We start from the raw sequence: 23,185 nt of genomic DNA, 5'->3' as shown, positions 1-23,185 counted from the left end.
GTATCCACATCCCCTGTATAGGGTCCATAGGACAGGTCAGGGCACTTCTTCGGACACTGGTAGTGGGGTACCGGAACTGCAGCCGCAGAGACATCAGGCATATGAGTAATGACAGGCGACGGAGGAACCACACAGACCACTGTCTGGCTTACTGGTATGGGTCCATATATGCAACAGGTTACTCTGTCAGACACATCGCGCTGGCCGAGGGGTACCGGAATGTCAACCGCGGATGCAGCAGATATGAGATCAGTGACCTGTGGAGGAGAGAATTATAGTGTATGCACACGCCAAGAACCCTCCCCTGATGGATGACCATTGGAGGAAGAACCCCGTAAAGGCCCTGGGTGTCCGCCAGGAACGCAAAAGCCCTGTAAGGGCACAGGACCGGAGCCGTGCCCCGATAGGGAGGGACTAGGACTGGCCGTGGGCACAGTAAACTTGGCCTAGTACAGTGGGGGACCCGGACCCAGGGTACAACCTCCAGGCGCTGGCTGTTGGCGAGAAGGGGTTGACAGTACATACTCTATGTCTGTGCCCCTTTCTTGCATATGGGGGAACGGGTAGTGCCATGCTCCTGAACCCCCACCTGAAAATGAGAAACAAAAGGGAGGAAAAAAAAAGCTAACTAAACAGCCCTTATTACAAAATAATTTAAAAAAAGACCAGGTCTGGAGAGCACCAGACCTGTGTCTTGCCTCTTACTGGCACTAGCTAAAACTGATTACCTCACTTCCAGTGGGCAGGTATATCCTGCCAGGGAGGAGCAGACTATTTTTCCTAGTGTCAGTGTCTCCTAGTAGCAAGTGCATATACCCCATGGTCTCTGTGTCCCCCAATAAAGAGCAACCGAGAAAGACCTTTTCTACACAATATAGAGTTAAGGGTTCTAAAATGTTTGTACAGCATCAAACTCAGCCCAAAATTATAGGGGGAGATTTCTCAAACCCTGTCCAGCAGAAAAGTTACTGAGTTGCCCATAGCAACCAATCAGATCGCTTCTTTCATTTTTCACAAGGCCTCTGCAAAATGAAAGAAGCGATCTGATTGGTTGCTATGGGCACTCAGTAAACTTTCCTCTGGGCAGATATTGATAAATCTCCCCCATAGTTTTTATAGAGTAAGAAGAACTGCTTTTGCTACAAATCTCTAATAAACTCTACGCTCCTCCTCCTCAGGCATCTTATTGTAATCTGTAGTCAGAAGCCATTATATCTACAACAACCCCATAGCATTTCCTGTAAAGACATTCCTAATAATAAGGAATGTGTATCCCATTCATACAACTCCCTGAAGATCAGTGAATTCTACCAACAAATCTATACATATGTATGTGATTAAGTGACAGCAGATCATATGTAACAGAACACGTGTGTCCGGGATAGGAAACAGCTGCATAGGAGTGCACTTTACATCCGATACTGCAGGCAGTAGCAGAGTTGGCAGAAGACATAAAGGTCATTATATAGAATCCCCTCTCTATAGTATGGCCTTCCTGCCAGAAAACAGAGATCAGTAGATCAGAACTAAACTGTGCTCCACACCCAGAAACAAGTGCAGCAAGTACATGAAAGAACCAGGCGAGACCAAACAATGTTTATACATGAAACACTCCGACAACCTGACCAGCGCGGGATTAGAGTGACTGAAAACAATCAGGAAGAGTTTACAGAAGTGGATTCTGTTTGCACAGTCTGACACTTTATCAGCAATCTAATCTGGAATATTGTGCACAATGTCAGGGTTACTTCCTGTAAAGGACAACGTCCAGAAATAATACACAGAACGTCCTTTAGTGTAATAGTAAAACAGTCACTAAATATTTTTCTACATGATAATACTTCTTCCCTATTAATGGTAAATGGTAATGTCAGAAGTTTTGAACAGTGGGAGTCTTGGTCCGAGACCCCTACCATTCACGAAAAAAAAGGGCAGAAACACTTGGCTGAGCATTGTTCCTGTTCATTTCCCCTCAAAAAGCAGAATGAGCCATGTACAGACATATAGGGGGAGATTTATCAAAATCTGTGCAAAAGAAAAGTTGCCCAGTTGCCCATAGCAACCAATCAGATCGCTTCTTTCATTTTGCATAGGCCCTTTTAAAAATGAAAGAAGCCATCTGATTGGTTGCTATGGGCAACAGGGCAACTTTTCCTCTGCACAGATTTTGATAAATCTCCCCCATAAAGTCTCATGGAGTTTCTATAAATCCTACAGTGCTCACATCACAAAAAGCCAGACAGAGAGAAGTGGAAATGAACAAAGAGCTCAGCAATCCTTTTGTTTTTGGTTCGTTTTCAGAGGGGGTCTCAGCACTTGGACCTCCAAAGATCAGAACTTCTAACTTGTTACCATGACACATCAGAAGTTTGTGAAGTCATAGTTATCCTTGTAAGACAACTTTAGCCAAAAGAGGAGTATATTATTTGTAATAAAGCAATATAATAGTAAATATCCTAGAGCTGCACAATATATTGCAAAAGCAATCGATCGCCATTTTTGCTTTTTGCGATATGGCCCCCGGGGAAAACATGCGATTATCTGCTCGGGCTGGCTCCCGTGGCAGGGGTCGGCCAGAGCAGGTAAAAACTAATTTAAATACTAAAAGTCAGTGTTTCCCAACCATGGGGCCTCCAGTTGTTGCAAAACTACAACTCTTAGCATGCCCGGACCGGCAAAGGCTGTCCGGGCATGCTGGGAGTAGTAGTTTCACAACAGCTGGAGGCACACTGCTAGAAAAACACTGAGCTAAGGGCGCAAGGAGAAAATAAAAAAACCTTCTGCTCACATGTCCCGGTCCCTGCAGATTTGTCTCCGTGAGCTCCGGAGTTTCATCTCTTCTTAGTACAGGCAGCAGGACCTTTCCCTTTTCAGCAAATGACTGTCCGCAGTGGTGTCACGTGTCAAGCCAGTGATTGGCTGATGGGGAAAGGTCTTGTACTGCAGCAATACACTAGCTTTCCCAGGTCTGGCGGAAGATTTGAAATCCGCCCGGGAAACCTAGTGTATCACTGCAGTACAAGAATACAAGAATGTGACAGGGGAGGGAGGGAGGGGGGGGGGAATGTGACAGAAGGGGGGGGATGTTACAGAAGGGGGGATGTGACGAGGTGGGGGGAGGGATGTGACGAGGTGGGAGGAGGGATGTGACGAGGTGGGGGAGGAGAATGTGACGAGGTGGGGGAGGAGAATGTGACATGGGGGAGGAGAATGTGACAAGGGGGGTAGAATGTGACAAGGGGGGGGATGTGACAAGGGGGGGGGAGAATTTGACAGGGGGGGGAGAGAATGTGACGGGGGAGGGGGAGAATGTGACGGGGGGAGGGGGAGAATGTGACGGGGGAGAGGGGGAGAATGTGACGGGGGAGAGGGGGAGAATGTGACGGGGGAGAGGGGGAGAATGTGACGGGGGAGAGGGGGAGAATGTGACGGGGGAGAGGGGGAGAATGTGACGGGGGAGAGGGGGAGAATGTGACGGGGGAGAGGGGGAGAATGTGACGGGGGAGAGGGGGAGAATGTGACGGGGGAGAGGGGGAGAATGTGACGGGGGAGAGGGGGAGAATGTGACGGGGGAGAGGGGGAGAATGTGACGGGGGAGAGGGGGAGAATGTGACGGGGGAGAGGGGAGAATGTGACGGGGGAGAGGGGAGAATGTGACGGGGGAGAGGGGGAGAGGGGGAGCATGTGACGGGGGAAGGGGGAGAATGTGACGGGGGAAGGGGGAGAATGTGACGGGGGAAGGGGGAGAATGTGACGGGGGAAGGGGGAGAATGTGAGGGGGGAAGGGGGAGAATGTGAGGGGGGAAGGGGGAGAATGTGAGGGGGGAAGGGGGAGAATGTGACGGGGGAAGGGGGAGAATGTGACGGGGGAAGGGGGAGAATGTGAGGGGGGAAGGGGGAGAATGTGAGGGGGGAAGGGGGAGAATGTGAGGGGGGAAGGGGGAGAATGTGAGGGGGGAAGGGGGAGAATGTGACGGGGGAAGGGGGAGAATGTGACGGGGGAAGGGGGAGAATGTGAGGGGGGAAGGGGGAGAATGTGAGGGGGGAAGGGGGAGAATGTGAGGGGGGAAGGGGGAGAATGTGAGGGGGAAAGGGGGAGAATGTGACGGGGAAGGGGGAGAATGTGACGGGGGAGAGGGGGAGAAAGTGACGGGGGAGATGCGAAATAGGCGGTGGGCATAAAATGGGTAGGTAGATGTGAAATGGAGGTGATTGGACATGAAATAGGGGGGATTTCACTTTTTTTTTATTATATCGCATCGCATATCGAAATCGCAATATTTAGGCCCAAAATCCCAATCGCACATTTTCCCCATATCGTGCAGACAAAATATCCTGAAAAATATTTAATGCAACAACTATATGTGCAACAGCATTTGCAGTAAAAAGTTGTGGACAGTCCACAGTGTAGTGGAAATGCTGCAGTGTAGACAGAGGGTTTGTTTATATATATACAAATAAGCATGATATCAGCCCTAGGCTGCATTCAAACTATGTTTTGTCTATACGGGACCGGATTTGGCTGGGGGATGGGGAAATCAAGTGCTCCCGTATCCCAGCCGGACCCAGTCCCAATCTCCCAATCTTGAATGAGCCGACCATAGTCAGACAGTGACTCCGGTTGGCTAATATTTGTCCCGTATCCAGTTTTATTGCCAGACTTAAAACCGTGGTATGCGGCGGGCAGACCGAGCGGAAAACCAGATACGGGGCAAAAATGAGCCGACCGGAGTCACTATCTGACTTTGGTCAGCTCATTCAAATGAATGAGATGGGGTAAGGAAGCGCTCAGATAGGAGCATACTGGACCTGTAGCTTACTACACACTTGGCAGATGTCATTGGCCACCTGTGCTGATGGTTCAGTATGAACATTTAACACTGGAAAATATAAAACTTATACACTGCGTTACTTCTAGTACAAGGCCTGAGGGTCAGTACATGATAGGGATTCAATGTGCATCACAGAGAGAATAATATTCATCCAGCTACATCTAAAACAGCACAGTAACCATTTTTCCTGGATCGCTCATTTAAATTGCATAAAATAGAATAAAGCTTTACAGAGCTTGTATCCCCATAACAGTGCTACTGAGGTCCACACAGAGCAGCTTTGTGAGACTCAGATATTGCACCCCTGTTCTATATAAACAAACTACAGCGACCTTTATACTTCTACTCAAAGGGTCTGCGGAGGTGGAATATTGTTAGGCATTAATGTAAATCGTTTGTTTACACTACAGTGCATTCTCTGCATTCAGAACAGTTCGGTTACATAAGATCGCTGCCTCCACATGATCAATCTGAACGTGTGATTTAAAGCTGATGTGTTAAAACAGGAGCACTGTACGGGTAAATGTGGTGACACTTACGTCATTGCCGTGCTTCTGAAGGAATTCTATTTCTTGCTGTGTAAATGTGGTCATAGAGATTGACTTCACTCGGTGAGGTGGGTTCAAACCGCGCCTACAAAAGAAATAAAGACCCTTTATAAACAGGAGGAAATAAATAGCACAGTTATAGTTACTTAAGGGGAATAGGGAATAAATAGCTGGTCGTGGTGGTCTGACCGCTGGGACCCCCTTACAAGAACAGAAATCACATATAGACAAAAAAGAGCAGTGGCCAAGTATAAGTGATGCCACACCATTCATTGGAGAAACAAGGGGCCTCCAGCTTCATGATTGATGGGGTCTCAGTCATCAGATCACATTGTTTAACTTCTTTAATGATCAGCAAATCCTGAGACATTCCACTCATAATACTAGAGCCCCCACAATAATCTGAAGTTTCCCCTTTCTTCTGCTGCTCATTTGTCAGCTTTGCTGCCAATAATCTGAATACTATGAATAGTCTCTGGCCCTATCTTATATGAAGGATAGCCTTATGCCTATCCCATGTATGATTAAACTCCTTCACTGTGTTTGCAACGACCACTTGCAGGAAGGCTATTCCATGCATCCACTACTCTCTCAGTAAAGTAATACTTCCTGATATTACTGCAGAAACCAACCTATAGTTTATTATAGTTTTCTACAGTAAGGACAATGCGTTTTGGCACAAACTTGTGCCTTCCTCAGGTCCACCAAGAGTTCACCCCAGACTGTTGGATATATGGAATGGGGTACTAGTGGTCCAGAGATCCTGTGTGTTTAGTGTGCTGTCGTGGTCTCAGCATGCTAAACACACAGGATCTCCGGACCAGTTTTTCACTCGTACCCCATTCCATATATCCAACAGTCTGGGGTGAACTCTTGGTGGACCTGAGGAAGGCTCAAGTTAGTGCTGAAACTCGCCGTCCTTACTGTAGAAAACTATAATAAACTATACGTTGTCCTGTGCTTGCCTGGGTCTTTAATGCATCCAAGAATTTGTGCAGCGCCTCCTAGACCAATTTTTGTTCATATTTTTTGCCAAACACACAGATGAGATTTTCCATCACTTCATGGAGACTGTATTAATCTACTTAAATTTCTCACTCAACTTGATGCCATAAAGCATATTGTACAGACAATGCAGGAAGAAGTGTAAGCCCCCAATATGGCTGACACCACTTTCCCAAGGAAACACAAAGGGGCAAATTTACAATAACAAAAAAGCCAGAAAGAAAAAAAAAAAAAAAAAGAAAAAAAACCTGGCTTAGGCTAGGTTAGGTTCACACAGCCGTTTGAATCAGACCTGTTAAGGGTCCGATCAGCTCTTTTTTGAGCCAATTGGATCCTTAAATGGGTCGGATGCAAACTGCCATTACCTGGTCCTTACAGACCCCGTTTACTTACATAGGGTCCATCGGTGACCCGGGAATTTTACAGAATTTTAGCGGAGAAAAAAAATAAAGCTTGCACTATTTTTTCTCCACTAAACTCCCGTCCCTCTGGCCAGATTGCCGACGGAACTCCAAATAGCGGAGTCCCATGGCAATGTGGACGAGGCCTTACATGACATGACTTTTTCACCTCGCCTGTCAAAGTAGCCTGGTTTATTGAGAAAGATGTGTGGCTTCATTGAAAGGCCCGTGGCCTAAATGCAACAAAAATTCTGGTGTAAAAGTAAGCCAACTAATAATTGGTCTAAACTTAGACTAGACATAGGCAAGATTGGTAAGATTCATGAAACCGCTGAGCCACTAGGATAAATCTGCAGCATGTAAAGACTGTCCGGGTAACACTGTCGCACTGTTAAAGAATTAGACAGTATTAGTAAATTCTCCCCCATTATTACAGAACTGACACATGGCCTTTAAGGACAGAAAACAGAAATGCATAAAATGTTCATTACAAAAGCATTGCCTGGTATTAGGGCAATTAACATGAAAATCTGATTTCCTTGTAATATTAGAAGCATACATGCCACGTAGCCTGGTCAAATGCCAAGGGGTGGAATTAAAACAAAGGAGACAGAAAACCTGCTCAGTAACAGGATACTTTACCAGCAAGATGCCTACAGACAACCGTCCCTACACTATTATAATCATATAACATACTGTAACCCACAGCACTCGCTCTGTGTAATACAAGCCTAATAAAGGTAACCGTACATATACACCCTGGCAGATAGGATGTCCGTGTAGCATTACGGGTATATATAGCTTGTAGCATTTGTTCGGCTGATTAATGTCGGGTGAGCCAGCACTGCAGATGGTATTGGGTGAATGGTACCCAGGACAGCTGGCACACTCACCACATATAGTGACATTATATTACAGTCATCAATATTCTCTACCCTCTCACTGCCCAGTAATGTATTCAGAGGAGAGGTAACTAATACTGCAACAAAAGAGACTGGTAAATGATGAGACTTTCTACCATAAAGCTCCTAATATAGAACTTCTACAGTGATGTATAGATTATGTGTGCTCTGTGCTTCATCAATGCATGCAAATCCTGTCACATGACCTTCATTCTAACGAGTGTGTTATTAGGGAAGGTCACATGATAGGATGTCTATGGAGAATCCAATATCAGCCCTGCACTATGAATGGAGCAGGAGGTGGGGTTCCCCATAGCAGATCTGGTGAATTACCTAGAAATGTTTGCATTGTGACTCCCCCTGTAAGTATAGAACCCCTATCTTACTCGGAGGGGTAAATCTTTCGTTATTTTCTGCAGCCATGGAGTGCGTCCGAATGTTCTGACTATCACACCAGTAGTTCTGACAGACCCTTGAACTGTATGGCTTGTAAACATTTGCACTTGTCCTCTTGTGTAAGACGTCTATTATACATTCATCGGTCCTTCACAAGTCTGGAGATCACACAAGGAATATGTACAGACAGGATATAACAAGATCTGACAGTACTTTCAGATAACAGTGAGTGGAGGCAAGGAGTACATGGATGTACCTGTTAGGCTAAATTTAGGCTTAAAGGGGTACTCCGCTGCTAGACACCTTATCCCCTATTCAAAGGATAGGGAATAAGATGTCTGATCTGGGGGGGGGGTCCCGCTGCTGGGGCCCTCGCGATCTTCTGCAGCACTCAACATTTGTTTAGAATTCCTGCGGCAGTGGTTGTGATGTCATGCCACGCCCCCTCCATTCATGTCTATGGGAGGGGGCGTGGCATTTGCTCACGGCCTCCAGCTCAGAGTGTTCTGAACTAAATGTTCAGAATGCTGGTGCACCGGAGAACCCCTTAAAGGAAAGGATCACACACAGCATACCTGCAGCAGGTTTCTCGCAGCAGAAAATCCGCAGGTGGATTATATTGTTACTCACTGAAGTCACTAGGTAGCAAGATTCCGAAACAGAATTTCAGATGCAGGAATTCCTCTGCGGACGCTTTGTGTGCGACCCTACCCTGAATGGGTATCCCATCTGAAGAAGTTATCACCTACGCACAGGGTGGAGCAGTGTTTCCCAACCAGGGTGCCTCCAGCTGTTGCAAAGCTACAATTCCCAGCATGCCTCGACAGCCTTCGACTCGCTCTGCAGTGTTCAGCAGTGCCCCAACAGTAAGACCCCTTACAGATCAGCTTGTTCTCCCCAATCCTGTCGATAAGGGATAGATTATCTCTGTGTGTTATTAGTGGCCCCTGACAATGAGCAGATCACATAGACTTATAACGGAGCAGTGAGAGCCGGAGAGTAATGTGTGCTGCCACGTGCTTATCCTCACTCCTTCTCATGATTTGTGGGGGTCTCAACACTGAGACCCTGACCCATCAAAACATTTTCTTTTAATAACAAGGGCATTTTAAAACATACAGTTTGCAATGCAGTTGGTAACGGCATCACGCCACATTGACTGTCTATATAGTGAGAGAGGGAAGCGGTTTTCTGCACAGATGTCATCTCTTCCAGCTACAGGTTGCAGTAATACTTGGATTAAAGCGCATTATAGAAAATCTATACACAAGCAATAAAGTACACAAAACACTCCTTTTTCTGCATTCCTATACATTGTGAGCTGGTAAATACTAGTGGCATCGTTCTGTTTTGTTATACTGGAACATAACATTTCATTTATAGATTCTATTCTTAGGCAAGAAAACAATATCTGTATTTAAAGTAGCTCTATGTTGCTGAAAATTGTAGGAGAACAATCATAGAAGTAACTACCCACACACACATACATATATAAATAATATTATAATAGATACATGGAGTGGATTCACAGAATTAGGCTCCTTTCTGGAGTTGTCCATGGTATTTCGGGGGACACACATTTACAGGATTCTGGTGACCCCCATAGGCATCTGTATATAACAAGGAAAGACGCCAACTGAACCATAGGCTGGAAGGATACCCTTTTGGCCTCTGGATTAATTAGACATTAGATCAGTGTTTCCCAACCAGTGTGCCTCCAGCTGTTGCAAAATTACAACTCCAAGCATTCCCGGACAGCCGTTGGCTGTCCGGGAATGCTTGGAGTCGTAGTTTTGCAACAGCTGGAGACACACTGGTTGGGAAACACTGCATTAGATGCAGGAGCTTCCCAAATGTATATGACAAATGGGTCATAGATCATTGTTTAATCTTTTATCTTGCTTTCCCTGTACCAGAAACCATGGCACAGGGACCATAAGAGATAACCCCCTTGATGCCGTCTGGTTGTAGCAGTTGAACTGGCCATTCTATGCTGTTTCTGCAATTCCCGTACATGTAAATAAAATTTAAAACAAATGCAGTAGCTCCATGAGCTATACAGCTTAGCTCATGGTCCTATGAAAGACACATAACTTAAAGAGTAGCTCCCACCACCTATATATATTTTTTTCTGTCCCTGCCTATTGCTAATCTATCCCTAACCCCTTCCCTGCCTTTTAAAAATGTTTTCCTACCTTCTAAAGTGTTATATTGCTGTCTCTAATCCTGCTCACTGAGGCCGAGCAGGAAGCCGACTTTCCCAGCAGGCGCAACGTCACTGATGCCTGCTGGGCGCCGACTTCTGCCCTTACCTCATCTATGCTGCGCTCCTGTGTTTTCCTAACAGGGTGCCTACAGCTGTTTTACAACTAAAACTCTCAGCATGCCCTGACAGCTATTGGCTGTAAGGGCATGCTGGGAGTTGTAGTTGTGAAACTAGAGGCAGAATCTTAGGAAAACACTCAGGGCAGGTATATATAGTTTAGCATATAATTTGGCCAAAAAATCATCTGAAAAACCCAACCCCCCCCCTTGATAAATCCAACTTGGTAAATTTTATTCATTTCCCCAAGTGAAATAAGACCTCAGATGTAACGTACAGGACATGTACAGTCCCGGAGCATCAGCGGGGCACTGAGATTCAGTGCGCGTGCTGCCTCCAGACTGTACATGCCGGGGGCGGGGACGACTGGCGCGCGAGGCCAGTGAGCGAATGCGCGCAGTCCAGGCGTTCACAGCGTTCGCTCCCGCCTGTCTAATTGACAGGCAGGGAGCGAGCGCAGGCTGACTGAATTGGACCGATTGCCCGGCCGGGATCACTCCAAATTCAGCTGTGACGTCACAGCAGGCTGCAGCCGGCCACTAGGAGGGAGATCCCTAGTGGGCGGATTTTCAGAGCAAATTACAATAATTTACCCCCCCAAAAAAATAATAGAAGTATATTAGAGATACGTTGTAGTACATACGTACTATAACATATCAAAAAATAAAGATGATGACAGCGCCCATTTAAGTCTATGGGATTTACAGAAACAGCCAACGTTTTTTTATCCTTTCCCTCCGCTAGCTGCCGAACCCTGGCCCTACAAAGCCTTGGGGCCCGCACCTTTCAGACATTTATGACATGTCCTGTAGATAGGTTATAACAGTCTGAATGGGGAATAAACTGTTACTACACAATCATATTGCCAAAAGCACGCACTTTTATACCAGACTACACAACCTTCAAATGTTTAAAGGCCAATACAAGTCCACATATACACAGATTGTATTATATGTCTGGAATATGCTGTAAGAAGCTAATAACATGTTGCTTTTCCTCTCTGCCATCCATGCACAACTGGGCACACACACCACTGAAACTAATGGGAGTTACAGAAAACACCTAGTGCCTTCCCATCTTTATCTCCAACTCCTAAAAACGGATTTCTGCTTGCCACAGTGCTTTATGCCGCACACCGTTTAAGATTTATCTTAGATACGTTTTTTTTTTGTATTTTTTGTGTGTACGTGGTGGGTACATTTAATAGAGGTGTTGTATGGGAGTTTGAGATGGTGAAAAATGTGTATGCGGCTGGTTTATCAAACTGATGAAGGTTCCACAAAGTACAGTTTGTAAATGGAATAAATCTGAGCAAAGGTAAGTGCTAGATACTCCTGGAGCTTGTTGATCCTGGGGATAGGTAATAAACATATCAACAGTAGATCACGAGAGAGTCATGAAGGCTGGTGCCACAGTGAGAGGAGGTTGAGGGGTGTTGTGGTAGTGTTTAAAATAAATATAAAATAATTATATATATATATATATATATATATATATATATATATATATACACACACACACACACACACAGAAGTGTAGTTGTAAGTAAAAAAAAAAGGGGGGATTGTATGTATGTGTGTGTGTATATATATATATATATATATATATATATATATATTGAGCTTGTAGTGTTTGCAGGTGATACAGGGTTGGACAGGGAACTAGGACTAAATTTGAGGAGTGTAATGGGGGGGGTTTGGGGGAATTATTTATATGTCAGATATTGTTTGTGATATGGTCTGTATTCACATGATGATATAATATTTATTATAGTTGATGAAAAAAAGAATAATTAAAACCATTAACATAAAAAAAAAAGGAAAAAGATTTATCAGGCTTATTGCTTCTAGGGATCGATCTGTTATCGGTTTGGCCGATATTCACGATTTTTGACATTATCGGTATAGGCAATTACCTTGCCGATATGCTGATATTGCCCCCCCGGCCAGAGACCACCGCACCATTGCCTCCCCCATCCCCGGTTTTATAATTACCTGTTCTCGGGTCCGCGCTACTTCTAGCTCCTGTGACGTCCTGCACGCTGCATAATGACGAGTGATGTCCTCAACGCGACGTCACCATCAGTGCGAACAGTGACAGCTCAGGACTCCGCCGGAGCCAGAAGTAGCGCGGACCCCGGGAACAGGTAATTATAAAACTGGGGATGGGGGGGGGGCAATAGGGCAGCGGGGGTGGTGGTTAGACTAGGGAGGACCCCAGGACAGGCAGGGGGGGAGAAGCGGGTGGCGGCGGCGGTCTCTGGCCCCGCAAAAGCAGCTGCAGTTCATTGATTTAAGGCGCCCGCTTTAAATCATTGATCTTCGGGCCAGGAGGGGGGGGGGGGGGCAATAGCCGATAACTTATACTGGAATATCGGTATAAGTTATCGGCTATCGGCCTAAAAGTTCACATATTATCAGTATCGGCCCTAAAAAAATCGATATCGGTCGATCCCTAATTGCTTCTACAGCATTTCTGTACCTAGGAGTATAAAAAGAACACTATCTTCAGGCTGTGGATCTGTACGGTCATCTAGCGCTCTACTTTCAGAGCATGAACATTTTAGGTACCTACATTTTGCTAAGAGACACCCAAGATCTTTACATCAGCTAAAGACAAGCACATAACACTGACCAAACATTGGCAAAGTCTTCTGAGCCTGAAAAGGTATAGAAAACAAGGGCAGCCTGATTTCTGAAGGGTTATATCAGTGTTTCCCAACCAGGGTGCCTCCAGCTGTTGCAAAACTACAACTCCCAGCATGCACGGACAGCTGTCCGGGCATGCTGGGAGTTGTAGTTTTGCAACAGCTGTAGGCACCCTGGTTGGGAAACACTGGGTTATATAATGGGGACACTATAGCAGACATCACCAAACTTCATGCTACACGTTCAGGCTTTAAGTAATAGTCACACGTTCACACTGCGGATTTTATGCTGTGTTCAGCTATTTATACGGAGTGCATCAAATCCACAGCCTATACAGTAAGTGTGAACAGACCCTTAGGGTGCATTCACATATTGCTTTTGAGGTGTGGTTTAAGAAATACCTTTTATAAACTTTGGTACCACACGGTTTTGCAATGTGGTTACCAGCCCTGCGGTTTGTACAAGTGAAGCATACATATAAAAATGTGTTTTACTTGTAAATATGCCAATAACTTACAATAACTTAGCAATTTGCTGTAAAAATTTGCTAACTTCATAACGTGTGACTGTTCCCCTAAAACCTCATGAAAGGTAAACAGCTATACAGTGGCACAGTGTATATGTAATGGAGGAGACAGCCAACACTGCAGTCCCTCAACTTTGCAGGGCTTCCCAACCTATTATGTATAGTGATTAAAGGGGTACTCCACTGGAAACCTTTTTTTTTTTTTTTTTTTTTTTTTTTTAAACCAACTGGTGACAGAAAGTTACACAGGTTTGTCAATTACTTCTATTAAAAATCTTTATCCTTACAGTACTTATCAGCCGCTGTTATGATCCACAGGAAGTTATTTTCTTTTTGAATTTCTTTTCTGTCTGACCACAGTGCTCTCTGCTGACACCTCTGTCCGTTTTAGGAACTGTCTGGACCAGGATAGCTTTGCTATGGGGATTTGCTCCTACTCTGGACAGTTCCTAAAAATGGTCAGAGGTGTCAGCAGAGAGCACTGTGGTCAGACAGAAAGGAAATTCAAAAAGAAAAGAACTTTCTGTGGATCATAACAGCAGCTGGAAGGATTAACATTTTTTAATAGAAGTAATTTACAAATCTGTTTAACTTTCTGGCACCAGCTGATTCACAAAAAAAATGTTTTCCAGTGAAGCACCCCTTTAAAGAATGACAGTGTGGTCAGAGGTCCCTAGCCGTAAATACCTGCTGTATTGCATCACCACAAAATCCACCGATAAACTTTGTGTGATTTTACCAGATGTTTGGTATTTCGTAGTACAGAACAGAATGCTTAACCCCTTAAGGACTCAGACAATTTTATTTTTACGTTTTCATTTTTTCCTCCTCGCCTTCAAAAAATCATAACTCTTTTATATTTTCATCCACAGACTAGTATGTGGCTTGTTTTTTGCGCGACCAGTTGTCCGTTGTAATGCCATCACTCACTTTACCATACAATGTATGGCGCAACCAAAAAAATACTATTTGTGTGGGGAAATTAAAAAGAAAACCGCAATTTTGCAAATTTTGGAAGTTTTGTTTTCACGCAGCACAATTTTCGGTAGAAATTAGTTTTTTATTCTTTGGGTCAATACGATTAAAATGATAGCCATGATAACATACCGTATTTATCGGGGTATACCACGCACCGGCCTATAACACGCACCCTCATTTTACCAAGGATATTTGGGTAAAAAAAGTTTTTTACCCAAATATCCTTGGTAAAATGAGGGTGGCAATGTGTGCATGTGTATACCCCGATACACTGTTTCTTACCCCACAGAAGCCCCCAGGAAAGGCAGGGATAGAGAGGCCATCGCTGCCCGCTTCTCTCCCCCTGCCTTTCCTGGGGTCTAGAGCCCTGCTGCCGCCCCTTCTCTCCCCCTGCCTTTCCTGGGGTCTAGAGCCCTGCTGCCGCCCCTTCTCTCCCCCTGGCTATCGGTGCCGCTGCCCCTTCTCTCCCCCTGGCTATCGTTGTCGCTGCCCCATTGCCGGCGCCGACAGTCAGGGGGAGAGAAGGGGCAGTGGCACCCATTGCCGGCGCCGCTGCCCCGTTGCCTCCCCCATCCCCGGTTGTATAATTACCTGTTGTCGGGGTCGGGTCCGCGCTGCTTCAGGCCTCCGGTGTGCGTCCCCTGCGTTGTTGCTATGCGCTGCGAGACGCAATGACGAGTGACGTCACTAGTCATTGAGCCGCGCCGTGCAGCGCATAGCAACGACGCAGGGGACGCACACCGGAGGCCTGAAGCAGTGCGGACCCGACCCCGGCAACAGGTAATTATACAACCCGGGATGGGGGAGGCAACGGGGCAGCGGCGCCGGCAATGGGAGCCTCTGCCCCTTCTCTCCCCGTCTGTCAGCGCCGCTGCCCCATTGCCGGCGCAGCTTCTCTCCCCCTGGCTATCGGTGTCGGCAATGGGGCAGCGGTACCGATAGCCAGGGGGAGAGAAGTGGCAGCGGCACCAATAACAGGGGGAGAGAAGCGGCGCCAGCAGGGACCCCAGTACAGGCAGGGGCAGAGAAGCAGTCTGAACTGCAGCGGCTTATCGACGTTTAACACGCAGGTAGACTTTAGGCTAAAAATTTTAGCCTAAAAAATGCGTGTTATACGCCGATAAATACGGTACTTTTCTATTACTGTTGCGTTTAAAAAAAAACGCAAACTTTTTAACCAAATTAGTACGTTTAAAATCCCCCTATTTTGAAGCCCTATAAACTTTTTCATTTTTCCGGTATCAAATATGTTTATAAAAAAAAAAAAAAATAATATATATATATATATATATATATATATATATATATTATTTTTTTTTTTACCCTTTAATAGTGCAAATACTGTTCAGTGCTATGTATAGGGCGATCCAATCATCCATTTTTAGTGACCGCGATGCTGCAGATGCTGTGATCTGTATTGATCACGGCATCTGAGGGGTTAATGGTGGACATCCGCGCGATCGCGGATGTCCACCATTACCGGCGGGTCCCTGGTTGCTATCAGCAGCCGGGACCTGCCGCGCATGACCCGAGCATCGCTCCGGTGCTCGCGGTTATGCATAGGACATAAATGTATGTCCTTGGGCGTTAAGTACCAGCTCACCAGGATGTACATTTACGTCTGTTGTCGTTAATGGGTTATAGGGGTACTCCGGTGGAAACCTTTTTTATTTATTTATTTATTTATTTTTTATATTTTTAAATCAACTGGTGCCAGAAAGTATACAGATTTGTAAATCACTTCTATTAAAAAATCTTAACCCTTCTAGTATTTAGCAGGATATTTTTTCTACAGGGATTTTCTCCTGCTCTGGACAGTTCCTGACAGGAACAGAGGTGTCCGCAGAGAGCACTTTGTTTGTGACAGAAAAGAAATCCAAAAAGAAAAGAATTTCCTCTGTAGTATTCAGCAATTAAGTACTGGAAAGATTAAGATTTTTTAATAGAAGTAATTTACAAATCTGTTTAACTTTCTGGCACCAGTTGATTTAAAAAAAAAAAAAAAAAGATTAATAAATAAATAAATGTTTTCCACCGGAGTACCCCTTTAAAAATAGGAAGAATTGTGTATGTAGCTGTAAGTTTCCCCAAAGGAATAAAGAGGGTGTATAAGAAAACACAAAAAACAACAAACACGATACCAGAGAGCGAGCCATTACCACTATATGGATGAGAACGTCTCATTCTCCGCTGTTTTGCATGAAACATCTGGTGCTATATATTATCTGTAAAATACCACACAAACATCTGTGTAAACCCACTCCATTATACATAGTTATGAAAAATAAATGTCAGGCGAAAAGCAAGGACACCTTTTTACAAAAAACATTTTTTTTTTCTTTTTTAACTATTTCAGTTCTAATCTTGTCAATAATTCACATATAGCAGGGTCACATTGCATCTGCTGTTTGCGTTTCACAGTAAAGTCTGCTGTATAATAGGTGCACTCTACAGAAAAGAGCCGTCCAGCCGGACAAACAAGGCTGACCAGACTAAACATACTCTGTACCCAAAGAACATGTCAGTGAAGGGCCCAGAGAGAACATAGGAGACTGTTGCTGACTAATCCAGGTGCCCAGTAGAGGCGACAATGACTTTTACAGCAAAACTGAATAATATGATAGGTTAAAGGGGTATTCCAGGAAAAAACTTATTTTTTTTTTATATCAACTGGCTCCAGAAAGTTAAACAGATTTGTAAGTTACTTCTATTCAAAAAAATCTTAATCCTTCCAATAATTATCAGCTGCTGAAGTCGAGTTGTTCTTTTCTCTCTGGTAACAGTGCTCTCTGCTGACATCTCTGCTTGTCTTGGGAACTGCACAGAGTAGAAGAGGTTTGCTATGGGGATTTGCTTCTACTCTGGACAGTTCCCGAGACAGGTGTCATCAGAGAGCACTTAGACTGAAAAGAACAACTCAACTTCAGCAGCTCATAAGTAGTGAAAGGATTAAGATTTTTAATAGAAGTAATTTACAAATCTGTTTAACTTTCTGGAGCCAGCAAGTTTTTTCCTGGATAACCCCTTTAACTTGTGGACAATCTATCCCTATGAAGTAAAGTTTCCCAACCAGGATGCCTCCAGCTGTGGCAAAACTACAACTCCCAGCATGCCCGGACAGCCTTCGGCTGTCCGGGCATGCTGGGAGTTGTAGTTTTGCAACGGCTAGAGGCACCCTGGTTGGGAAACACTGTCGTAGACAATGATACCACCAGCCCCAAAAATGCACCCACAGGATACAGCTACATCCTGTATACACCAGATGTGGGCCCAGTTATCCATATAGTTCAGCAGAAATAGGAATCATCACTCCAGATGACCTTTTGCCATGGTCCATTGATGTCTTTCCTTGACCCATGGGAGCCGATACCTGAAACAATGCAAGCTAATGCAGTGATCATCCTGTGGGTTACAGCACCTTAAAGGACAATTACAGTCTTAAAGTGTTGGCATATTTTTAGTATGTACCTCTGATCCTAAGGATCTATTCACACGGCGGAATTTCCGCTAGCGAAGTTCTGCCTCAAATTAAAGCCCATAGATTTCTATGGGATTTCGCACCCCTATTCAAACTTCTGGAATTCCGCTTGTGGAATTTCTGCACAGATTCCGCACCAATTCCGCAAGTGGGAGTGCGGAATCCCATAGAAGTCTATGGGCTTTAATTGAAGGCGGAAATTCAACAAGCGGAAATTCCGCCGTGTGAATAGACCCTAAGAAAGAAGGGGAACTACAGCAAAGCTCCATTCAGATGTAATGCATTCCCAGCATAGCGGGGCCCTGTAGGGTGGAGGAATCACCCAGCAGTCCCTTCTTATTCAAAATCGGCTGTTTCCTTGACGATAATGAAGTGATGGCAAAGCCAGTCAATAATCCTTCAAAATGTAATCAACCATATTGGATTTTTTTTAAACCAAAACTCATTCACCAATTCCTTATTACCAGATAGGGATAGTGTTAGAGATGAGCGAACTTACAGTAAATTCGATTCGTCACAAACTTGTCGGCTCGGCAGTTGATGACTTTTCCTGCATAAATGAGTTCAGCTTTCAGGTGCTCCGGTGGGCTGGAGACTCTTTCCTAGGAATGTATCCACCTTTTCCAGCCCACCGGAGCACCTGAAAGCTGAACTCATTCATGCAGGATAAGTCATCAACTGCCGAGCCGAGAAGTTCGTGACAAATCAAATTTACTGTAAGTTCGCTCATCTCTAGATAGTGTATTCCACCGCACAGTAAGGAGATGGTCATCCCTCACATAAGTCCCTGTCCCTAATGGGGCTCACAATGTAATGCCCCATATCACACACACAAGGGCCCATTTCATTTGAGGAAAGCACATCGCTCACAATACTTTCGAGGTGTAGAGATAATCTAGGTGATCTGATGGTACGCCCAACCAATTGCATGCTGGGTTACAGTACAGCAAGGAGGAAATAGCTGTAGTGGTACAGAGCAAAGGAGGAAACGTCATCAGACGTGCACTGCATAGAGGAGCGTTTATAACCAGCAATACACCAGGCACAAAGCACTATATAGTGAAAAGTGACTAGTGGTGTACCTAGATGGATTACTCTGGTGTCTCTGTGTAGGAGTATTCCCAATGGCCTTGCCAGGAACGAGCAGCACATACGAAAATATGTGCAGGAGGCGGCTGCCAGCGGCACTACTGACATAAATCTGTCTGCTCCAGGTGCATCCATCCACTACTGAGCTACACACAGAGGAGAAGTCAAAGACAAAACCCAGACAGACTCCTAAACCTCTGTGTCTGCACAGGAGGGGGGGACGGTGCTGTCATAGTGCCAAGATATCAGCCAGGAGTGCCCACACTACTGACGCCCATATTCCATCACCCTCCTCCAGCTGCAGGTTTATGTGCTGCTGTCAGATGTCTGATTTCTGGCACACCGCGCTTTTGCTATACGTTTTTTCAAGTTGAAAACCATACAGAACCGTATAGAAAACCGAATGCATTGACGTAACATTGTAAACTGTATGTCAAACGCATCATCCAGTTTAGTCCGTTTTGCGTCTTATACCGTTTTGTCATTTTTTTTTTTTTTACCCGTACCCAAAACCGTAGACTACCACGTTTTTTGGTCTGGCAGAAAAAACGTAATAAGCCATATACGTTTCTTGGGAGTCAATGGGAACCGTACAGAACCGTATGTGCATACGGTTCCATCCGGTTTGCGCATACGGTTCCATCCGGTTTGCACCATGCAGTTTTTGACTTTGCAGTTTTTTAATCTTGGAATTTCAATCAAATAAGTGAAACTTTATTTAAAATGGAGTGAAAAGTTAAAAACATACTATTTTTCTCTTAAAAAACGGATGCAACCGGACATCATTTTTTAAAACCATATATGGGTTGAAATTTGTACACGTTTGGATACAGTTTAGTCCGGTTGGATACAAAAACCTTATTACAAGATGGGTGGCTGACACCTGTAAGGGAAACAAGTGCCCACCCAGTACAAGGAGAACACATCACTTATCCATCATGTCAGTAAGGGAAACCTACAAGCAAAGCATTCAGATAAATGACATGTGATGTTTTGGGTGTAACCTAACAGTAACACTATGTCATGCTGAAGGATTCCCCACTGAACAGACTTTCCACAGAACATTGACCAAACCAAAGAGGGAAAATGCACATAACAGGCAAAAGTCTTCTTGTTTTTCTGCACCTGGTTTATCCAATATACACTACAAACAAAGTTCAGATCAGGATGCCATGTACTGTGATGCCAGGTTTACATGGGGTGAGGAACTGCAACTACCACTCCTGTAATGTTCACATGTAAATACTCTCTACCAAGCGTATGTACTTGAATGGAGGGGGGGGGGGGGTAAGGACACTGGGGGACATGTATCATTATTTGTGTATGGTAGAAGCAGTTTACCCCTTTTCCCGAATTCTAAATTATGCGCAGAAGCGCCACATTTATCAATCAAGCGCAATGAGCTTCATAAATTGCGGGTAAATATAGTGATCTCCTCAATCCACTCTTTGGAAAATAGAATGGATGATTTAGAGCATCTTGCTACGTTAAGTCCAAGATGGCTTATATTTACGGGAAAAAAAACAGCTCTTGCGGCAAAATTTTTGGTGTAAAGGAAAAGTACTCAGTGAATAAATCCATGCGTACTATAAATGTCACTCCAAGGTACCCCGATTCGGCCACATCTGGAGGACATGCTCTACCAAAACGTGCGCAAAAAAAAGGGCTTGCGCAAAATTTGGCGCAAAAAAATACACACAAAACAGGGGTAAAATCTTTGATACATGTCCCCCACTGACTTTAAAGGGGTTAGGCTAGGTCACACCCCCTCCAATAGGCTTGCATTGAGGGGGCGGAACATGACGTCACACGGGGCAGAGCTGTGCCATCACTATGCTCCTTCCCCGTGATCGTCAGTAATCAGACCCCGAGTGAACATGCTCCAGGGACTAATTCTAACAGGGTGCGACGTGGAAGATCACGGGGGTCCCCAGCGGCGGGACCCCCTCAATCAGGCATCTTATCCCCTATCTTTTGGAAAGGGGATAAGATGTCTTAGCACCGGAGTACCCCTTTAATGGCATTCTGCTGCACTGTGTCAGCAGAAAGAATACACTTGTCTATTATCTCTGCGGATTCTGCTCACAAATTACTGGAATAATGTAGTATCAGCTCCGTCCCTCTCCTCTGGTTCCCGTTCTCAAACCAAGTGGTTTGAATTTAAGACAGGATCTTATTCTAACATATCAGTTATAATTTATAATTTATATTCTGCCTTATATGAAGCCACAGTTTTTCTTTGTATTAAATAGGTTTGTATATTGAATGTTCTAATCCTTCTATCCATGTCTTATAACCTCCAGAACCCATTCCCGTTGAAATCCATACCGCATTTTTTAGCTTTGTGTAATTAGCAACACCCAAGTGATCTACCATCTATGTGTATAAATACAATGGTGTTACTATAAGTTTTTATGCCATGATTAAGGGCACTACAGCCCGAAACGCGTAGGCTACTTGTTCTGTGTACCCTACTTTTATTGATGCCACAATAAAGAAGAGATTTTACCTGCCTTCCTGGTGCTGGACATCTTTTCATTTTGTCTGTTCACAAATGCACTGCCATCTTTGAGACTGCACATTTCCGAGCGGACCTAGCGCCTGCTGGATCATTAAAATGTGTGGAATGTCCCCCACATTTTCGGACATGTGAATCCGGCCTCAGTCTGTTAACCTGAATGGCACAATACTGCTACTATTAATTCTACGTCCATCAATTTTAACCACAAAATAATTAATAAGTTCGCGGACAATGGGGGGGGGGGGGGATTTATCAAGCTGTCTATTTCCCGCATCAGTATAGACCAACCTACAGAGGGTTAGGCCAATCTATTTTGCGCTTAATTTATCAAAAGGCACAAGGCTCTTGATAAATTCTGCGCACAGACTTCGGCATCTACGGTTTAGACTGTATATAAACCTGCTCCAACATGGTCTGACATTTCACCGTACTTTCAGCCAATGCGACTTTTCGCCGAAAATTAGCTATTGATAAATTCAGCACCAACGCATTTTTCCGTCTAAAATAGACTAGAATGCATCATGTACTAAAAATCCTCTAAAGCAAAAGTCGCGAAAAAGTCGCCTGTATTTAGACTGCAACTTTCTGTGTGACTATTTTAGACAGGAAAAAAAACGACTAAATCCTTTGATAAATCTCCCCCAACGTATCTTAATTTTGTTAAAAGAAAAAATATATAAAAATTTAAAAAAAAATAAACTCCCCTCTGACACTGACGTGCCCCAAAAATAGGTGTTGACTGAATTGGGGGGGGGGGGGGAAGTGAACATTTTTTTATTGTAGAAACTACAGACTTTTATTGACTTCTACATCGAGTTTACGTATAAGGATTAGAGATGAGCGAACTTACAGTAAATTCGATTCGTCACGAACTTCTCGGCTCGGCAGTTGATGACTTATCCTGCATAAATTAGTTCAACTTTCAGGTGCTCCCGTGGGCTGGAAAAGGTGGATACAGTCCTAGGAGACTCATTCCTAGGAATGTATCCACCTTTTCCAGCCCACCGGAGCACCGGAAAGCTGAACTCATTTATGCAGGATAAGTCATCAACTGCCGAGCCGAGAAGTTCATGACGAATCGAATTTACTGTAAGTTCGCACATCTCTAATAAGGATAAACACGGCACACTTTGAAGCAGTTACGTTAAATGTATATACCAAGAAACAGCCACAGTGGTTCCCCTGTTGCACTTCCCCAACTTCAGGAAGCCACACAACTACAGGGGTCTGGGCCCATAGTGCAGTGGTCTCTAAACAGTGTGCCTCCAGCTGTTGCAAAACTACAACTCCCAGCATGCCTGGACAGCCGGAGGCTGTCCAGGCATGCTGGAAGTTGTAGTTTTGCAACAGCTGGAGGCACACTGTTTGGAGACCACTGCCGTTGTGACTGCACAATTAGTAAACTGCACAATGTTTTGTGCCACCACCTCTTTACCACCTACCACCAGGCGACACGGCAGAACACGGCCCAACCCAGACCCAGTATACACGCCATCTTTCTCATCTCTACAATGCAGCTGAACCCAGGCTACAGGGAT

General features: G+C 44.6%; 1 protein-coding gene across 11 annotated transcripts in view; it reads right to left on the bottom strand.

Annotated features, from left to right (window-relative positions):
* AGFG1 (ArfGAP with FG repeats 1) overlaps positions 1 to 23,185 on the bottom strand; it is a 111,136-nt gene that overhangs the window by 60,100 nt on the left and 27,851 nt on the right. For all 11 annotated transcript variants that reach the window (XM_056564504.1, XM_056564505.1, XM_056564509.1 and 8 more), the window contains exon 2: positions 5,372 to 5,465. In XM_056564504.1, coding sequence (XP_056420479.1) covers positions 5,372 to 5,465 — 94 coding nt within the window. The remainder of the gene's footprint in view (positions 1 to 5,371; positions 5,466 to 23,185) is intronic.

The sequence above is a fragment of the Hyla sarda genome, chromosome 3 (genome assembly GCF_029499605.1).
Source record: "Hyla sarda isolate aHylSar1 chromosome 3, aHylSar1.hap1, whole genome shotgun sequence".
Taxonomy (NCBI): Eukaryota; Metazoa; Chordata; class Amphibia; order Anura; family Hylidae; genus Hyla; species Hyla sarda.
The sequence above is the reverse complement of the archived record's forward strand: the minus strand, read 5'-3'. Positions and strand labels throughout refer to the sequence as shown.